The 14,433-nt window shown below is 43.3% G+C and overlaps 1 protein-coding gene across 2 annotated transcripts; it reads left to right on the top strand.

Annotated features, from left to right (window-relative positions):
• Positions 1-4,175: 4,175 nt before the first annotated feature.
• LOC121568981 (probable ATP-dependent RNA helicase DDX5) lies at positions 4,176-9,787 on the top strand. 2 transcript variants are annotated; one of them, XM_045221137.1, is made up of 13 exons: positions 4,176-4,327; positions 5,137-5,311; positions 5,474-5,570; positions 5,685-5,818; positions 5,939-6,004; positions 6,089-6,230; positions 6,320-6,480; positions 6,584-6,756; positions 6,876-6,986; positions 7,074-7,135; positions 7,217-7,276; positions 8,536-8,767; positions 9,004-9,133. In XM_045221137.1, the coding sequence occupies exons 1-13, from the start codon at positions 4,287-4,289 to the stop codon at positions 9,029-9,031; spliced, it is 1,482 nt and encodes a 493-aa protein (XP_045077072.1). In that variant the 5' UTR covers positions 4,176-4,286; the 3' UTR covers positions 9,032-9,133. The 2 variants fall into 2 exon arrangements, with proteins under 2 accessions (XP_045077072.1, XP_045077071.1); XM_045221136.1 differs by having other exon boundaries at positions 4,179-4,327; positions 8,536-8,754; positions 9,004-9,787.
• Positions 9,788-14,433: the final 4,646 nt, after the last annotated feature.

The raw sequence follows: 14,433 nt of genomic DNA, 5'->3' as shown, positions 1-14,433 counted from the left end.
CATGTGTGGGGTACAGAGATGAGGTAGTCGTTGAAAAATTATGTTCAACACCAGTGGCGGCTCCTGAAAAAATTCTCAGGAGGGGCAATTTTTCTGATGATTTAGGTGACCTACACACATTTAAAAAAAGATATGTCCAGCAACAACATGAAGACAGGGGCAGCATATAAGTCAATACCAGAAGCATTTATTGACTGATCTCAAAAGTGTTGGCTTACCAGGGTTGGTGGAGCCCTCAGTTTCATCTTTGCCTCGCAAAGCTAACTCAAACACTCCGCAAAACTTCACACACTGGATTAGCCGGCTGAGGATGTGGCGGTTCTTGCTAATGTCGTAGTAAATATATTTGTTATAGTGAATATGGAATATGATATGTTGAGTAAAATGTTGTGCTAAGATCTATTTAGGTCAGGAGCTGGTTATAAGTTCTGTTCCTATCCAATAACAATGGACAAAAGGGTCCTATCTTGTCAGCCTTGTCAGCAGGTGGCCAAGGACAACACCCACGCCATAGGCCTCTCAGTTCTTCCAACTCACGAGTTCTTGCTCTGAGGACACACACACACACAAACACACACACACACACATCATCACTGTTAAACACACACACACACACACACATCATCACTGTTAAACACACACACACACACACACACAAAAATCCCCTCTCTTAGGCTGAACATTTGAAGACAGAGAACCCGACTCAGAGCCAATGCAACAGTGACAGTAGCCTGCAGGGGACCTCGCCCAACTCATCAGGACCAATCAGAAGATCAGAACTACTAGATTGAACCTACTTCATTTATTGCATAAAATGTCTGCACACAATGTTTCGGGGCTCTCTTCAGATAATAATAATAATAATAATAATAATATGCCATTTAGCAGACGCTTTTATCCAAAGCGACTTACAGTCATGCGTGCATACATTTTTGTGTATGGGTGGTCCCGGGATCGAACCCACTACCTTGGCGTTACAAGCACCATGCTCTACCAGCTGAGCTACAGAAAGTGGATACTCATGGATGCGCATTGCAATTGTAAAATGTCAACACAATTGGAGACACCACGTCATTTTTGGAGACATGTTATTGACAGTAAACTATTGTAGATGCGACTGCTAACTAAATAAAACATTTTAGCTGGCTAGCTAATCATCTTAGCTAAATGTGGGGCAAACAATTCAGTTATTTACCGTTAATTTGAGGGATTGGGGTGAAAGAAATCGAGTTACATAGTGATACTTTACGATATACTGTATTGACAATATCGCAATATTTTAGCGCTAGTTGGCTGTACCTGCACCAAAACACCATTATTGTTCCTTCATAGCTTGTTCTCAATCTTTTCACATTGGGAGCAAATTTGTTTTCAGCACTTTTATTTCCATGACTGATCAAAACTCGTTCTCATGGCTTTCTGATCCCTCTGCAACAGACATATGGTGCGCAATAAAATCACAGTATCGAATCGCAATACGTATAGAATCATGAGACTCGCAATGCTGATGCATATATCTTATCGTGAGGTTCCTGGCAATTCCCAGCCCAAGTTCATTTGCCACAACAAATCTCTTCGCTAGCAAACGCGATGTCTTCTCCAAAACGGCAATGTGTCTCCAGCAATGTTTACTTTTTTGACGTTCTATGGCATCTCCACTTTCCAAGCATATATGACCACATGTAATATTTTGGTAAGTGATGCAAATAGTGAACTATGTAGGGCCAGGATGTAAAATATATGTAGCTGCAGCAATTTCTCTTATCTGATATGGTAAGTAATGGGGCTTAATTTATAGCTCCCTAAGAGTTTGACGAACGGGTCCGTGAACGCGATTCCAGATATATTTACCTCTGAATAAACTGCCTTTATTACACCATATCCACATCCCAGTAAACTTGTGATTATCAACACTAACCTCATCGTTGTGGCGGCGGACAGCTAGCCTGTATCCCTCGTCATCCAGTTGAGTGAGTGGCAATGTCTTTTTCGTTCAGTACCAATTTTTGGAAAATCCTCGGGTGTAGGGACTTTCCGCCTTTAGTAGAAACCTGTTGAATTATTAAATTTGGTCTGGGAGGTCCTAATTGTTTCGTTGCCAATTTATCTCCATTTGTTCGCCGACAAAAAGGAACTTCTTTCAAACAATCCACTCTTTTCTCAGTTACGTTCATGGTTACGTAACGTATGACGAAAAGCGTAAGTGCAAGCCCACAGACACCCATTGAGATTGTATTGAAGGCTCTGAAATTTGAAAAAATAGATTTTACATGGGAGTCTATTACAGACTTCTGGGCGATTTTCAACCTGACTGAAATCGCCCCAAAAGGGGGGGGAGCCATTTGAAGCACGACTTTAGCCTGATTCGACATTTAGTGGCAGTGTGGCACTGTGGCAGATCAGACGTATAGATTACAACACTGATAACTACTGTTGCCGTGATATAATTGATTAGAAAAAAAATCCCTTCCTTTTCCCGTTTGGCAGTGCGTCGCCCATATCGCCCTATTGAACAGGCCGCCCCTGTTCAACACTGTTATTGCACACAGTGAGTCCATGCAGCTTATTAAGCAGATGTTCACTCCTAAACTTATTTAGACTTGCCATAACAAAGGGGTAGAAAACGTATTATAACTCGAGATATTTCAGCTTTTCATTGCCCTGACACTAAGGGGTATTGTGTGTAGGTGGGGGTGCACCATCAACTTCACTAGTTTGAGACTGCCATCTAGCCATTATTTTTTTTACTGGATGTGCCTTCTTTGAGCTCTGACGTCACTTATGGTAAACGCAAAGCAACCGGATCACAACTGTTTTTTTGCTTTTTTACATATGCTTTCGCCAACAGGTTTCATTAAATAATCCCAAGTGATACACCCAGAGAGCTATGTCTAAATATATCGCTCTGATACACCTAAGAGCGAAAATGTGTTTATTTGTCAAACGGCAGTCAAGCATCGATCATGTCATAATCAGACCCTCAATATTTATTGGAAAGTAGCATCAAGATCACCAACCTGTGAAGTTCATAAAAACGTATTTCATATGTAGCCTAATAAACGGAATGGTTTCCTGAGTCATACCATATCGTCGCGTGCATATTTGCGCATAAAGGCGTTTCCACCGCCATTTATCGCATAATTAATTTTACGGACACAAAAAGATCCCACCATGTCAAACGAACAAATTATCTCTCGGCATTTATACAATTGTACCGAAACGTCCTGTTTCCATCGCAGCTGTTAATACGGTATGAATTTACTCGTATAAAAACTGGATGGAAACGTGGTTATTGTGATACACCTGATAAAATGTGACCAGCTGGGCACAATTGCAGTCTGTCGTATTAGAGATTAAATTTGGAATAGCATTTGTTTAAAAAAAAAAAAAATTTAATAATGGATTTTCATATGGGATACAAATACTTTATCTATAAGGCCATCCCCAAAGCCAACATCTCCTTTGGCCGCCATTTCTTCCAGTTATCTGCTGCCCATGACTGGAACGAACTGCAAAAATCTCTGAAGCTGGAGACTCTTATCTCCCTCACTAACTTTAAGCATCAGTTGTCATAGCAGTTTACCGATCACTGCACCTGTACACAGCCCATCTGTAATTAGCCCACCCAACTACCTCATCCCCATATAGTTATTTATTTTGCTAATTTGCACCCCAGTATCTCTATTTGCACATCATATTCTGCACATCTATCACTCCAGTGTTAATACTAAATTGTAATTATTTTGCACTATGACCTATTTATTGCCTTACCTCCATAACTTACTACATTTGCACACACTGTATATAGATTTTCTATTGTGTTTTTGACTGTACGTTTTGTTTATCCAATATGTAACTCTGTGTTGTTGTTGTTTTTACCGCACTGCTTTGCTTTATCTTGGCCAGGTCGCAGTTGTAAATGAGAACTTGTTCTCGACTGGCTTACCTGGTTAAATAAAGGTTAAATAAAAAATAAATAAAAAAGGCAGCTTTAACAATATTAACACATTGCGACAGAATTACCCCCTCTATTTCACACAATTTTCGGACCATAGACGCAAAATCGGCACGTGTTCCTTTCAAATAGCATTGAATGTTACGTTATGCAATGTCAGTTCACGGCGGATTAATACTTCACTCAGACATAACGTGACACTTCCTCATGCAATAAAAGCGGATTCTCTTTTTCAGTTCACCGGCATTTCAGCATAATCACTGCCGGTCGGGTCTGATATCGGATTTTCAGACGTAGTTTATCGTTTTTATTTATACACTTTGTTTACAAGATGCCTGGATTTTCCGACAGAGATCGTGGTAGAGATAGAGGGTAAGTGTCTGAATTAATACATTTTAGGCGAATTTAACACCTCGTGTTGTCTCGCCAGAAATGGATGCCATGACGCACGGGATAACGGTAGCTAGCTAACTCGTTGTTTAGCTAGCGAGGCATATGTCGTTTTTTATGATTAAATACGACAGTCTGTAAGTTCACTTTACTCTAAATGGAAATTATCAAAATTATGATCTACCTTAAGTATTTTCAAATCAGTAGGGACCAACGTTTTTAAAGGCCTCGGTTCGTCATTAAACTAGCAAGACACTTTCTGCCTGACCTGCTGAATCCGTAAATTCTTAGCTGGCGGCCTGTTAACTAAAATGCGAACAAGCTAGCCAGGGGTTGTAATCGGCCAAATAACTTTCAAATGTATGAAATTTTTGGAACATTAACTATGTACCACATAGTACAGCAAGTGTCCGATAACAGGCAAGCTAACCGACTAAATGTATTTGTACGCCATGTGGCATTATTGAATGCGGATACAAAATGCCGGCCGGTTTTTTTCATTGTTCCTCTGCCGGAATCCGGATACATTGAAGATGGCTGTCTTAACGTGACGCAGAGTCCAATAAAACAAGCATTTCTTATAGTTTTGTTTAACTTGGAACTCTGCATTGCATTGACGTTTATAATTTAATGTTGAACTAGCTGACTGCTAGTTAGCGGTCACTAAACAATGTTCTGTTAAATCTAAAAGGTAAAACTTGATTTGCGCTTAAGCAAGCGAGTTTCTGCTGGTATCCTATCTCTTTTTACATTGGTTGGAGTGACTAACGTTAGATCATTAATTTCCCCAGTTATGGCAGCGGACCACCTCGTTTTGGAGGCGGTGGAAGAGGAGGAGGAGGAGGTGGGGGAAAGTTTGGTAATCCCGGCGACAGACTGCGCAAGAAGCACTGGAACCTTGACGAACTCTCTAAATTCGAAAAGAACTTTTACCAAGAGCACCCCGAAGTTACTCGGAGATCTCCGGTATGTACTCTAGTGGTCAAAATCCAGATACAGTTGACTTACTGTAAATGTTACATAATGGCCATTGGAAAGTGTTCTTGCACATGTTCATTTGTTGCCCAATCAGCAATGGCCTTTTTCATTGCCATGCCAATTGATCTGAGTCTCTACATGTCATTGCAGCAAGAGGTTGCACAGTACAGAAGTACTAAAGCTGTTACTGTGAAGGGAAGGGACTGCCCTAATCCAATTATGAAGTTCCATGAAGCCAGTTTTCCAAGTAAGTACATCAACTGAATGTGGCATATATTAGTGGAAGTATTTATTTATGCTCCAGACTTGTCTTCAATCTGGGTTGGTGTTCATGTACTTACCCCCCCACCCCTTTGCACAGCCTACGTGATGGATGTCATTAACAAAGCAGGCTGGACAGAACCAACACCCATCCAAGCACAGGGTTGGCCACTGGCATTGAGTGGCAAGGACATGGTTGGCATTGCACAGACAGGCTCTGGGAAAACTCTCTCGGTAAGTGTGTTGTGAGAATCTGAGTCTTGACTATTCCAACAACCTAGAATTGCTCTTAAAAATAAGGGGACTGGTGGTCTTTTTCTTTACTGTAATGCAATGTCTTTTTTTCCCCTGTAGTACTTGTTGCCTGCAATCGTGCACATTAACCACCAGCCTTTCCTGGAACGTGGAGATGGACCCATTGTAAGTACCCATGGATATTCAAAGACTTGTATCTAATCTCTCATCCACCCAACATGGATTTATGGTATTCAATCTTTCTTTCAGTGCTTAGTTCTTGCCCCGACCCGTGAGCTGGCTCAGCAGGTCCAGCAGGTGGCGGCAGAGTACGGTAGAGCTTCTCGCCTGAAGTCTGTCTGTGTTTATGGGGGCGCACCCAAAGGGCCACAGCTCCGAGACCTGGATAGAGGTAAGTTCCACAACAGCTCTGTTTTTGGCTGAATTGAATCTATGGAATTATCTGGTGCTCAATATGTTTATTTTTATATATATAAATAGGTGTGGAGATTTGCATTGCCACACCCGGCAGGCTTATTGACTTTCTGGAGGCAGGAAAGACCAACATGCGTAGATGCACTTACCTGGTTCTGGATGAGGCTGACCGAATGCTCGACATGGGCTTTGAGCCACAAATCCGAAAAATTGTGGACCAAATCCGAGTGAGTTCTGTTGTGATGCATTAGATGTGCTAATAATAGTCTGGCTATCTCACTTGGTACAGTTGTCAAGGAAGAATTCTGATGCCTTCCCTGTTCTCTACAGCCTGACCGACAGACTCTGATGTGGAGTGCCACCTGGCCCAAAGAGGTGCGCCAGCTGGCCGAGGACTTCCTGAAGGACTACGTCCAGATCAATGTGGGAGCTCTGCAGCTGAGTGCCAACCACAACATCCTGCAGATTGTGGATGTTTGCAACGATGGAGAGAAGGAAGACAAGTGAGTCGTGTGTCTGATCTGTGGCATTTCTATACTTGTCTATGTATTGGGTGGAAAATATGACTTTGACGATAGTGTTAAGTCACTAATTTTAATCCTTCACTGCCTTCCCTTTTCAGACTCCTCCGCCTACTTGAGGAGATCATGAGTGAGAAGGAGAACAAGACTATAATATTTACAGAGACCAAGAGGAGGTGTGATGAGATCACTAGGAGGATGAGGAGGGATGGGTAAGTGGCATCAATACTTAGTTCTTGAAACTGTCAGGGTACTCATGTGTTTTACTGGACTCAATTGACACTTGCTCCCTCCTTTAGTTGGCCAGCAATGGGCATCCATGGAGACAAGAGCCAGCAGGAGAGGGATTGGGTGCTCAATGGTGAGTTTTAGCCACATTAACAATTTAGTATGACTCCTTGACCTTTTATGGCCAGTTAACAATTTCCTTTCCTTTTTTCAGAGTTCAAGTTCGGAAAGGCGCCGATTCTCATTGCCACAGATGTCGCCTCCAGGGGTCTAGGTTAGTTTCATTCTGTCCTTGGTCCCTTGTACCAACTTTTCTCTGAAAGAAAGTGTTTCTTTCTGTAACTCTTCTGCCTTCTGAGTTTCTCCCCTATCTGAAGGAGCAGTCTTTTGAGGCAGGGCCTTGGCATGACACGCCCAGGTCTCCAGAGGGGGAAGGAGGACTCTTGGAGGTGTCCTGACTGGGACGTCACCCAGTCACATACAGAGGTGGCGGGGCCTGAGTGCTGAATATCACGCTGGGCTGCCCAAACGGGGGCCTAAATGAGGGTTAGCAGCCGCACCCCTGTAAATGCAGCTGTTCTCTGGCATCGGTTTGGACTGCTTCACACCCAAGCTCATGTCTCCACCAGGCTCTGCTGTTTCCATGTCTTGCATGTCGGTTTGGGCATTGTATTGCAAGTCATTGAGTTCTGGAAGGTGTAGCTTTTCTCAAAGAACGTGTGACATAAATGAGGCAGTTTCCTAAACTTCTGTTTTGAGAGCAGTTGTAAGTCCAATTACACGTTCACCTCTGTAATGATATGGCTACTGGCGCTTAGTGTCAGTGGGTCATGTCAGTTGGCTGGGGACAAAATCCAAGCTCGCACTCCTCCCTCACCTGAGTTTCAAGTCATGTCGAGACCTGCCAACGAGACATTTGATCAAGTGAACACTGGTTCTGGGAATATCTTGCCTTGATTGGGGCTACTTTTTTTTTATGGGTCACAGGAGTAAGTGGCTCCATTTTTAGGGTCCCCCCCAATTGTTTATGGTCTTGGCAAGACGTTGCAGTGTGGCCTTTATAGCAAGCTTCTTATGAGTGTGTGAAGAAAGGGCCTTCGTTGTCACCATACGGTCCTAGTTTTGGCACATGAGGAGGCAACAGTGCGTATAGCGGCCTTACTGTGTAGAAGCACCCGGCGGTCACTTGACATTGTGTGGGGAGTTTGCTGCAATGGGAATGGACTAGTGAATGCATACTCCTTTATGGTAAGACTTCTGATCCCTTGTTTTTGGGGGATGTTGAGAATTAAGTGAGGGGTTATCTGGATTGGAAGCGTTTGGAGTGTGCATCGTTTCTCTCTTCCCACCGTAGTATCCCCACGGATTAAGTCTTTCTAAAGTTGTCTAATGCTATTCTTTACAGCCTTGTGGAAAAACCAGCTACATCCAGTGAATGGTTGTACTAACTTTGCTCTTTTGGTCTGGCTGTTGTGGTGTGCATCTTTATGCGCTCCCTCTGCTTTTGTTGCCACACTGCAACACATCCTACAGATGTTGAAGATGTGAAATTTGTCATCAACTTTGACTACCCCAACAACTCTGAGGACTATATCCACCGCATCGGCAGAACAGCCCGGAGCCAAAAGACTGGCACAGCCTACACCTTCTTCACCCCCAACAACATGAGACAGGCCAGCGACCTCGTCGCTGTGCTCCGTGAGGCCAACCAGGCCATCAACCCTAAACTCCTCCAGATGGCGGACAGAGGAGGTAAATCTAATTGGTGAGATACAGGAACTGTGGTTCAGCTGCAGCCATTTTTTTCACTTTTTTTTTTATTGACGTGGATGGGTTTGGCACAGTCAAAGCTATGGGATCTTGATAGATGTTCACGTTAGTTTGTCTTGAAACCATTGTTTATTTACCCCTACCATGTGTCTGTTTTCCCATGTACCCATTTCATGTCACACCAACTTGCATGACAGCCCATTCTAATTTGTTCATGTGTTTTCCTTTCAGGTCATTCAAGGGGAGGCAGAGGTGGTAGTGGATTTAGGGATGACCGCCGGGACAGGTACTCCTCCGGGGGCAGGCGTGACTTCAGTAGCTTTAGGGACAGGGAAAACGATAGAGGTTTTGACAGTGGACCAAAGAAGGTCTTTGGCACAAATTCACAAAGCGGAGGCTATGGGACAAGTGGCTTTGACAAAAGCGGGAATGGTTTTGGCGGTGGTGGCTTCGGCAGCAATGGCCAGTCAAACTATGGTGCCAGCCAGGCTGGGGCGTTCCCAACGCAGAACTTCCAGGCCCCACAGTTTGGTGCCAACCAGGGGGGTGCACAGAATGGCATGAGCCATCAACAGTTCCCATTCACACAGCAACAAGCACCACCGCCCATGGTGCCCTACCCCATGCCCCCTCAATTCCCACAGTGAACATGCACATCAAAGTAAAGATGGTAACTTCATGCTTTTTTGTCCTGTTTAGTCCTATACTCTATCCAAAATTGTACTGTTATGTTTTATTTTTTACACAACCGGGTTCAACCGATTTTTGAACCTCTATCGAGTCCTGGGGGGGGGAGGGGTGGGTTCTGCAGTGCAGCAATAGTGATGGCGCACAGTTTTGCTTTCTTTTACTTATTTAATTTGTTTCATTCCTCTGTAACGTTTAGTCTTGTTATTTTGTACTAGTTAATTGCAGATGTATTGTTTTGTCCCACCTGTACCATTTAAAGTGATATGTTAAGGTCTTAACTGGGAGGCACTGCATGGCCTTTCGAATTAAAAACCAAGAACACATATTTTCTCTTGCATTCTTTTACACCTTTACATGAATTTCAGTAACGCTTGAGTCTGTTCCACTTTGCCTCCACATCTGGTAAATGGATGAACGCTCGGGAGTAGTAGGGAATTACTCTAGGATTACTTTGGCAGTGTAAGGTCCAATCTAAACATACCTAGTTTTGTCTAGCAGGTTATATGAACATGGCTGATGTCTTAAATAAGTGAAAATACTTATGGTTGAATATGCATGAGTTGAGGTTTGCAGTTATGCCAAATTGATGCTATAGTATACTTGGATTTAAAGACTTCCTCCTGTGATTTACAACTATAAATACAGTATTTTTACAATTGCAACTTCAAGGAGTTGGTCTGGGGAATCCGTGATGTCATCGGCCTCCCACCTTGCAGAGCAATAGAGAACAAAATGAAAGTGCCCCCCCCCCACACTTGTGCTGTCATGACTTAGATGGGCTGCCTATTGATGTGCTTTTATGACAATCTAGTGTAGAATGAGGTGAAAAGGAGCATGGAGTGCCACTAAGAATCAAATAGTGAAGTACAAATACCCAAAAAATACTTAAGTGGGACTTTCAAGTATCTTTAATTACTTTATACCACTGTACACAGGCACATTGTAAAATATTAAATGACCCCCCCCCCATCTGTCGAGCAGGTGTTGTGTCCTCTGTGCAATGCTAGGACAGGCTCTCAGCTGACCTGGCTGGTTTTTTTCATTATAACCATTAGCGCCCTCAGTAGTTATTCAACTCTGTGAGTAGTGGTTTCTTCCACTGTTAGTGGAGATGTATATAATACTTAACCTAATGCAGTAAGGAGGGAGTGGCCTGTCTGCATACTGGAAACACTACCAGCTGTCATGTCTTGAACACAGCCATCTAAAAATTTAGACCGGAGTGTCCTCTGGTATTTTTATTGGAAGGAAAATTACTAGTCACAGAGTAGTCAATTTTTCATCTGATGCCATCCATCATTGAAGACTTGATCATTATAGGGCCTGGATTCACTCACCTCCACTACTTACATAAATGAATCTCTCTGCCTGCTTTAACTGAGCAGCACATAAAACCATCCTCTCTCTTAGCAGGGTGGTGAGGGTTGGGTAACTGGTTGGCCTTGTCTGTCTTCCCACTGAGGTGTTGGCAGGGACTTGTTTGGGTGGAGTGACACTTATGATACATATTTTACAGGTAAACACCAATTAAACCTTTCTGGAAAGATCCAATTGTCCTTTTGTTTTGGTTCCCAACTGTATTCAATTTGTTTTAACACACCTTGTACTGTAAGCATTCTTGATGGCAAACAATGCAAGCAGATGGTGAGTGCAAATTGTGATGTCTCACCCCGCTGGAGAAAAGCATGGAACTCATGAGCTCAGTTTCTTATAGATGGCTTGAGGGTGAGAGGTAGATTTTTTCAGAGCCGTGATCTGAATGGAAATTAAATTTTTCCGAATTCTGACATTTTGCTCAATCTAATATTTCTATATTTATTTTCATTTTGGGGATTTGTGTGTATTGTTTTGTATTGTCAGGTATTACTGCACTGTTGGAGCTAGGAACATAACATTTGATTTGACATGGAATAGACAGTTCCCTAAAAATAGTGGCCTGCGCCATCATAAGTATTAAACACCTATTCTTGGGGACCTTTTAGATATTTTCAATGATTAAGGGGGTGCCCTTGTTTGCTATGCTCCCATATCCCTTGTAAATGTAGTTCAAGCCCTGCTCTTCAGTGTCTCAAGTTACATACCTCGACTGAAATGGGTTCTCTCTGTGTACAGACTCTGTGAGGTGTAAATGATTTGTGCGTTCTTGACTGAGCCTCTCCCAGATGAATGGCAGCCAGGCTTGCACAATGTGGAATTTAACCAGGTATGTGTTCTGCCCTGTGGTGTAGTGTTGTGGGATAGGGGAGGGGTGTGGTATGGGATAGGGGAGGGGTGTGGTGGGGTTACTTGTTAAGTCAGTAAATGAGATTGGACATTTACAATGCAATAATATGCAGCCCCGGTAGCCCACACCTTATGACCACATTACGAAAACCTGAACTTTGAAAGATGTGATTTTGTCATCCCCAGCACTGCTGCTTTACTCAGAGAGTGAGTATTTCTTAGCTATGATTATGAAGTGAGATAGGCCTACATCTTTTTTAATTGAACAATTAACATGGTGATAAACATCAGAGAAGATTCCAGCATTACTACTCACAGACATTAGACAGTGTACTCAGATGAGACTTTTATAATTTCTCAACAGATGACATTGTGAACATACACAATACATCAGTGGAGGCTACTGAGGTGAGAACGGCTCATAATAATGGCTGGAATAGAGTAGATGGAATGGTATCAAAAACATAGTCCATGGGTTTGATACCATTCCATTCACTCCATTCCATCCATTACACTCCATTCCAGCCATTAATATGAGCCGTTCTCCCCTCAGCAGCCTCCACTGCTATATATACAAAAGTATGTGGGCAACCCTTCAAATTAGTGTATTCGGCTATTTCAGCCACACCCGTTGCTGACAAGTGTATAAAATCGAGCACACAGCCATGCAATCTCCATAGACAAACATTGGCAGTAGTATGGCCTTATTGAAGAGCTCAGTGTCTTTCAACGTGGCACCGTCATAGGATGCCACCTTTCCAACAAGTCAGTTCATCAAGACTTCTGATCCCTTGCTAGGGCTGCCCCGGTCAATTGTAAGTGCTGTTATTGTGAAGTGGAAACATCTAGGAGCAACAACAGCTCAGCCGCGAAGTGGTAGGCCACACAAGCTCACAGAACGGGACCGGCGAGTGCTGAAGTGTGTAGCACGGGAAAATTATCTGTCCTCAGTTGCAACACTCACTACCGAGTTCCAAACTGCCTCTGGAAGCAACGTCAGCACAATAACTGTTCGTTGGGAGCTTCATGAAATGGGTTTCCATGGCTGAGCAGCCGCACACAAACCTAAGATCACCATACGCAATGCCAAGTGTCGGCTGGAGTGGTGTAAAGCTCACCGCCATTCGACTCTGGAGCAGTGGAAACGCGTTCCCTGGAGTGATGAATCACGCTTCACCATCTGGAAGTCCGACGGACAAATCTGGGTTTGTCGGATGCCAGGACAACGCTACCTGCCCCAATGCATAGTGTCAACTGTAAAGTTTGGTGGAGGAGGAATAATGGTCTGGGGCTGTTTTTCATGGTCCGGGCTAGGCCCCTTAGTTCCAGTGAAGGGAAATCTTAATGCTACAACATACAATGACATTCTAGATGATTCTGTGCTTCCAACTTTGTGGCAACAGTTTGGGGAAGGCCCTTTCCTGTTTTAGCATGACAATGCCCCCGTGCACAAAGCGAGGTCTATACAGAAATGGTTTGTCGAGATCAGTGTGGAAGAACTTGACTGGCCTGCACAGAGCCCTGACCTCAACCCCATCGAACAGTTTTGGGATGAATTGGAACGCCGACTGCGAGCCAGGCCTAATTGCCCAACATCAGTGCCCGACCTCACTAATGCTCTTGTGGCTGAATGGAAGCAAGTCCCTGCAACAATGTTCCAACATCTAGTGGAAAACCTTCCCAGAAGAGTGGAGGCTGTTATAGCAGCAAAGGGGGGATCAACTCCATATTAATGCCCATGATTTTGGAATGAGATAATAGTAATAATATAATAATATGCCATTTAGCAGACGCTTTTATCCAAAGCAACTTACAGTCATGTGTGCATACATTTTTACGTATGGTGGTCCCAGGGATCGAACCCACTACCCTGGCGTTACAAGCGCCATGCTCTACCAATTGAGCTACAGATGTTCGACAAGTAGATGTCCACATACTTCTGGTCATTTAGTGTATGGCATACAGGTAACTGCAAAAATAAAGAAAACCAACATAGTTTCTAAATAGGGTGTTTGGCCATCACGAGCTGCAAGAACAGGTTCAATGCCCCTTGGCGTAGATTCTACAAGTGTCTGGAACTCTATTGGAGGGATGCGACACAATTCTTCCATGAGAAATTCCATTATTTTGTGTTTTGTTGATGGTTGTGGAAAACGCTGTCCCAGGCGCCTCTCCAGAATCTCCCATAAGTGTTCAATTGGGTTGAGATCTGGTGACTGAGACCCACACACCCTTTAAACCCCCTATCCATCTTTGAGACCCCTCTTTCAAAGTCACTGAGATCTCTTCTTCTAGCCATGGTAGCCAAAATAATAACTGGGCCTTTTTATACATGACCCTAAGCATGAAGGATGTTAATTGCTTAATTAACTCAGGAACCACATCTGTGTGGAAGCACCTGCTTTCAATATACTTTGCATCCCTCACTTACTCAAATATTTCCTTTATTTTGGCAGTTACCTGTAGTTCCCTCTTCGTTCATCACTCTTCACTTTTTGTATCTTTAGTATCTTGCCTGTTTCTCTACTGGCATGTTGCCGTTGGTCAGGAGAGTACCTGCTCTGGATGTGAGCCAGACACACCTACGTCAAGCATGATACTCAAAAGCATGCTAAACCACAGCTTTCACTCCGTAGACAACACATTGTGCATTAGTAGCGTTAATATAACTCAGACATAAACTCCCACCACCCACTTTTCTATTGATTGCACATGCTTGTGTAATTATATACCAGGTGGTGTCAGAGG

The sequence above is a fragment of the Coregonus clupeaformis genome, chromosome 7, assembly GCF_020615455.1.
Source record: "Coregonus clupeaformis isolate EN_2021a chromosome 7, ASM2061545v1, whole genome shotgun sequence".
NCBI lineage: Eukaryota > Metazoa > Chordata > Actinopteri > Salmoniformes > Salmonidae > Coregonus > Coregonus clupeaformis.
The sequence above is the reverse complement of the archived record's forward strand: the minus strand, read 5'-3'. Positions and strand labels throughout refer to the sequence as shown.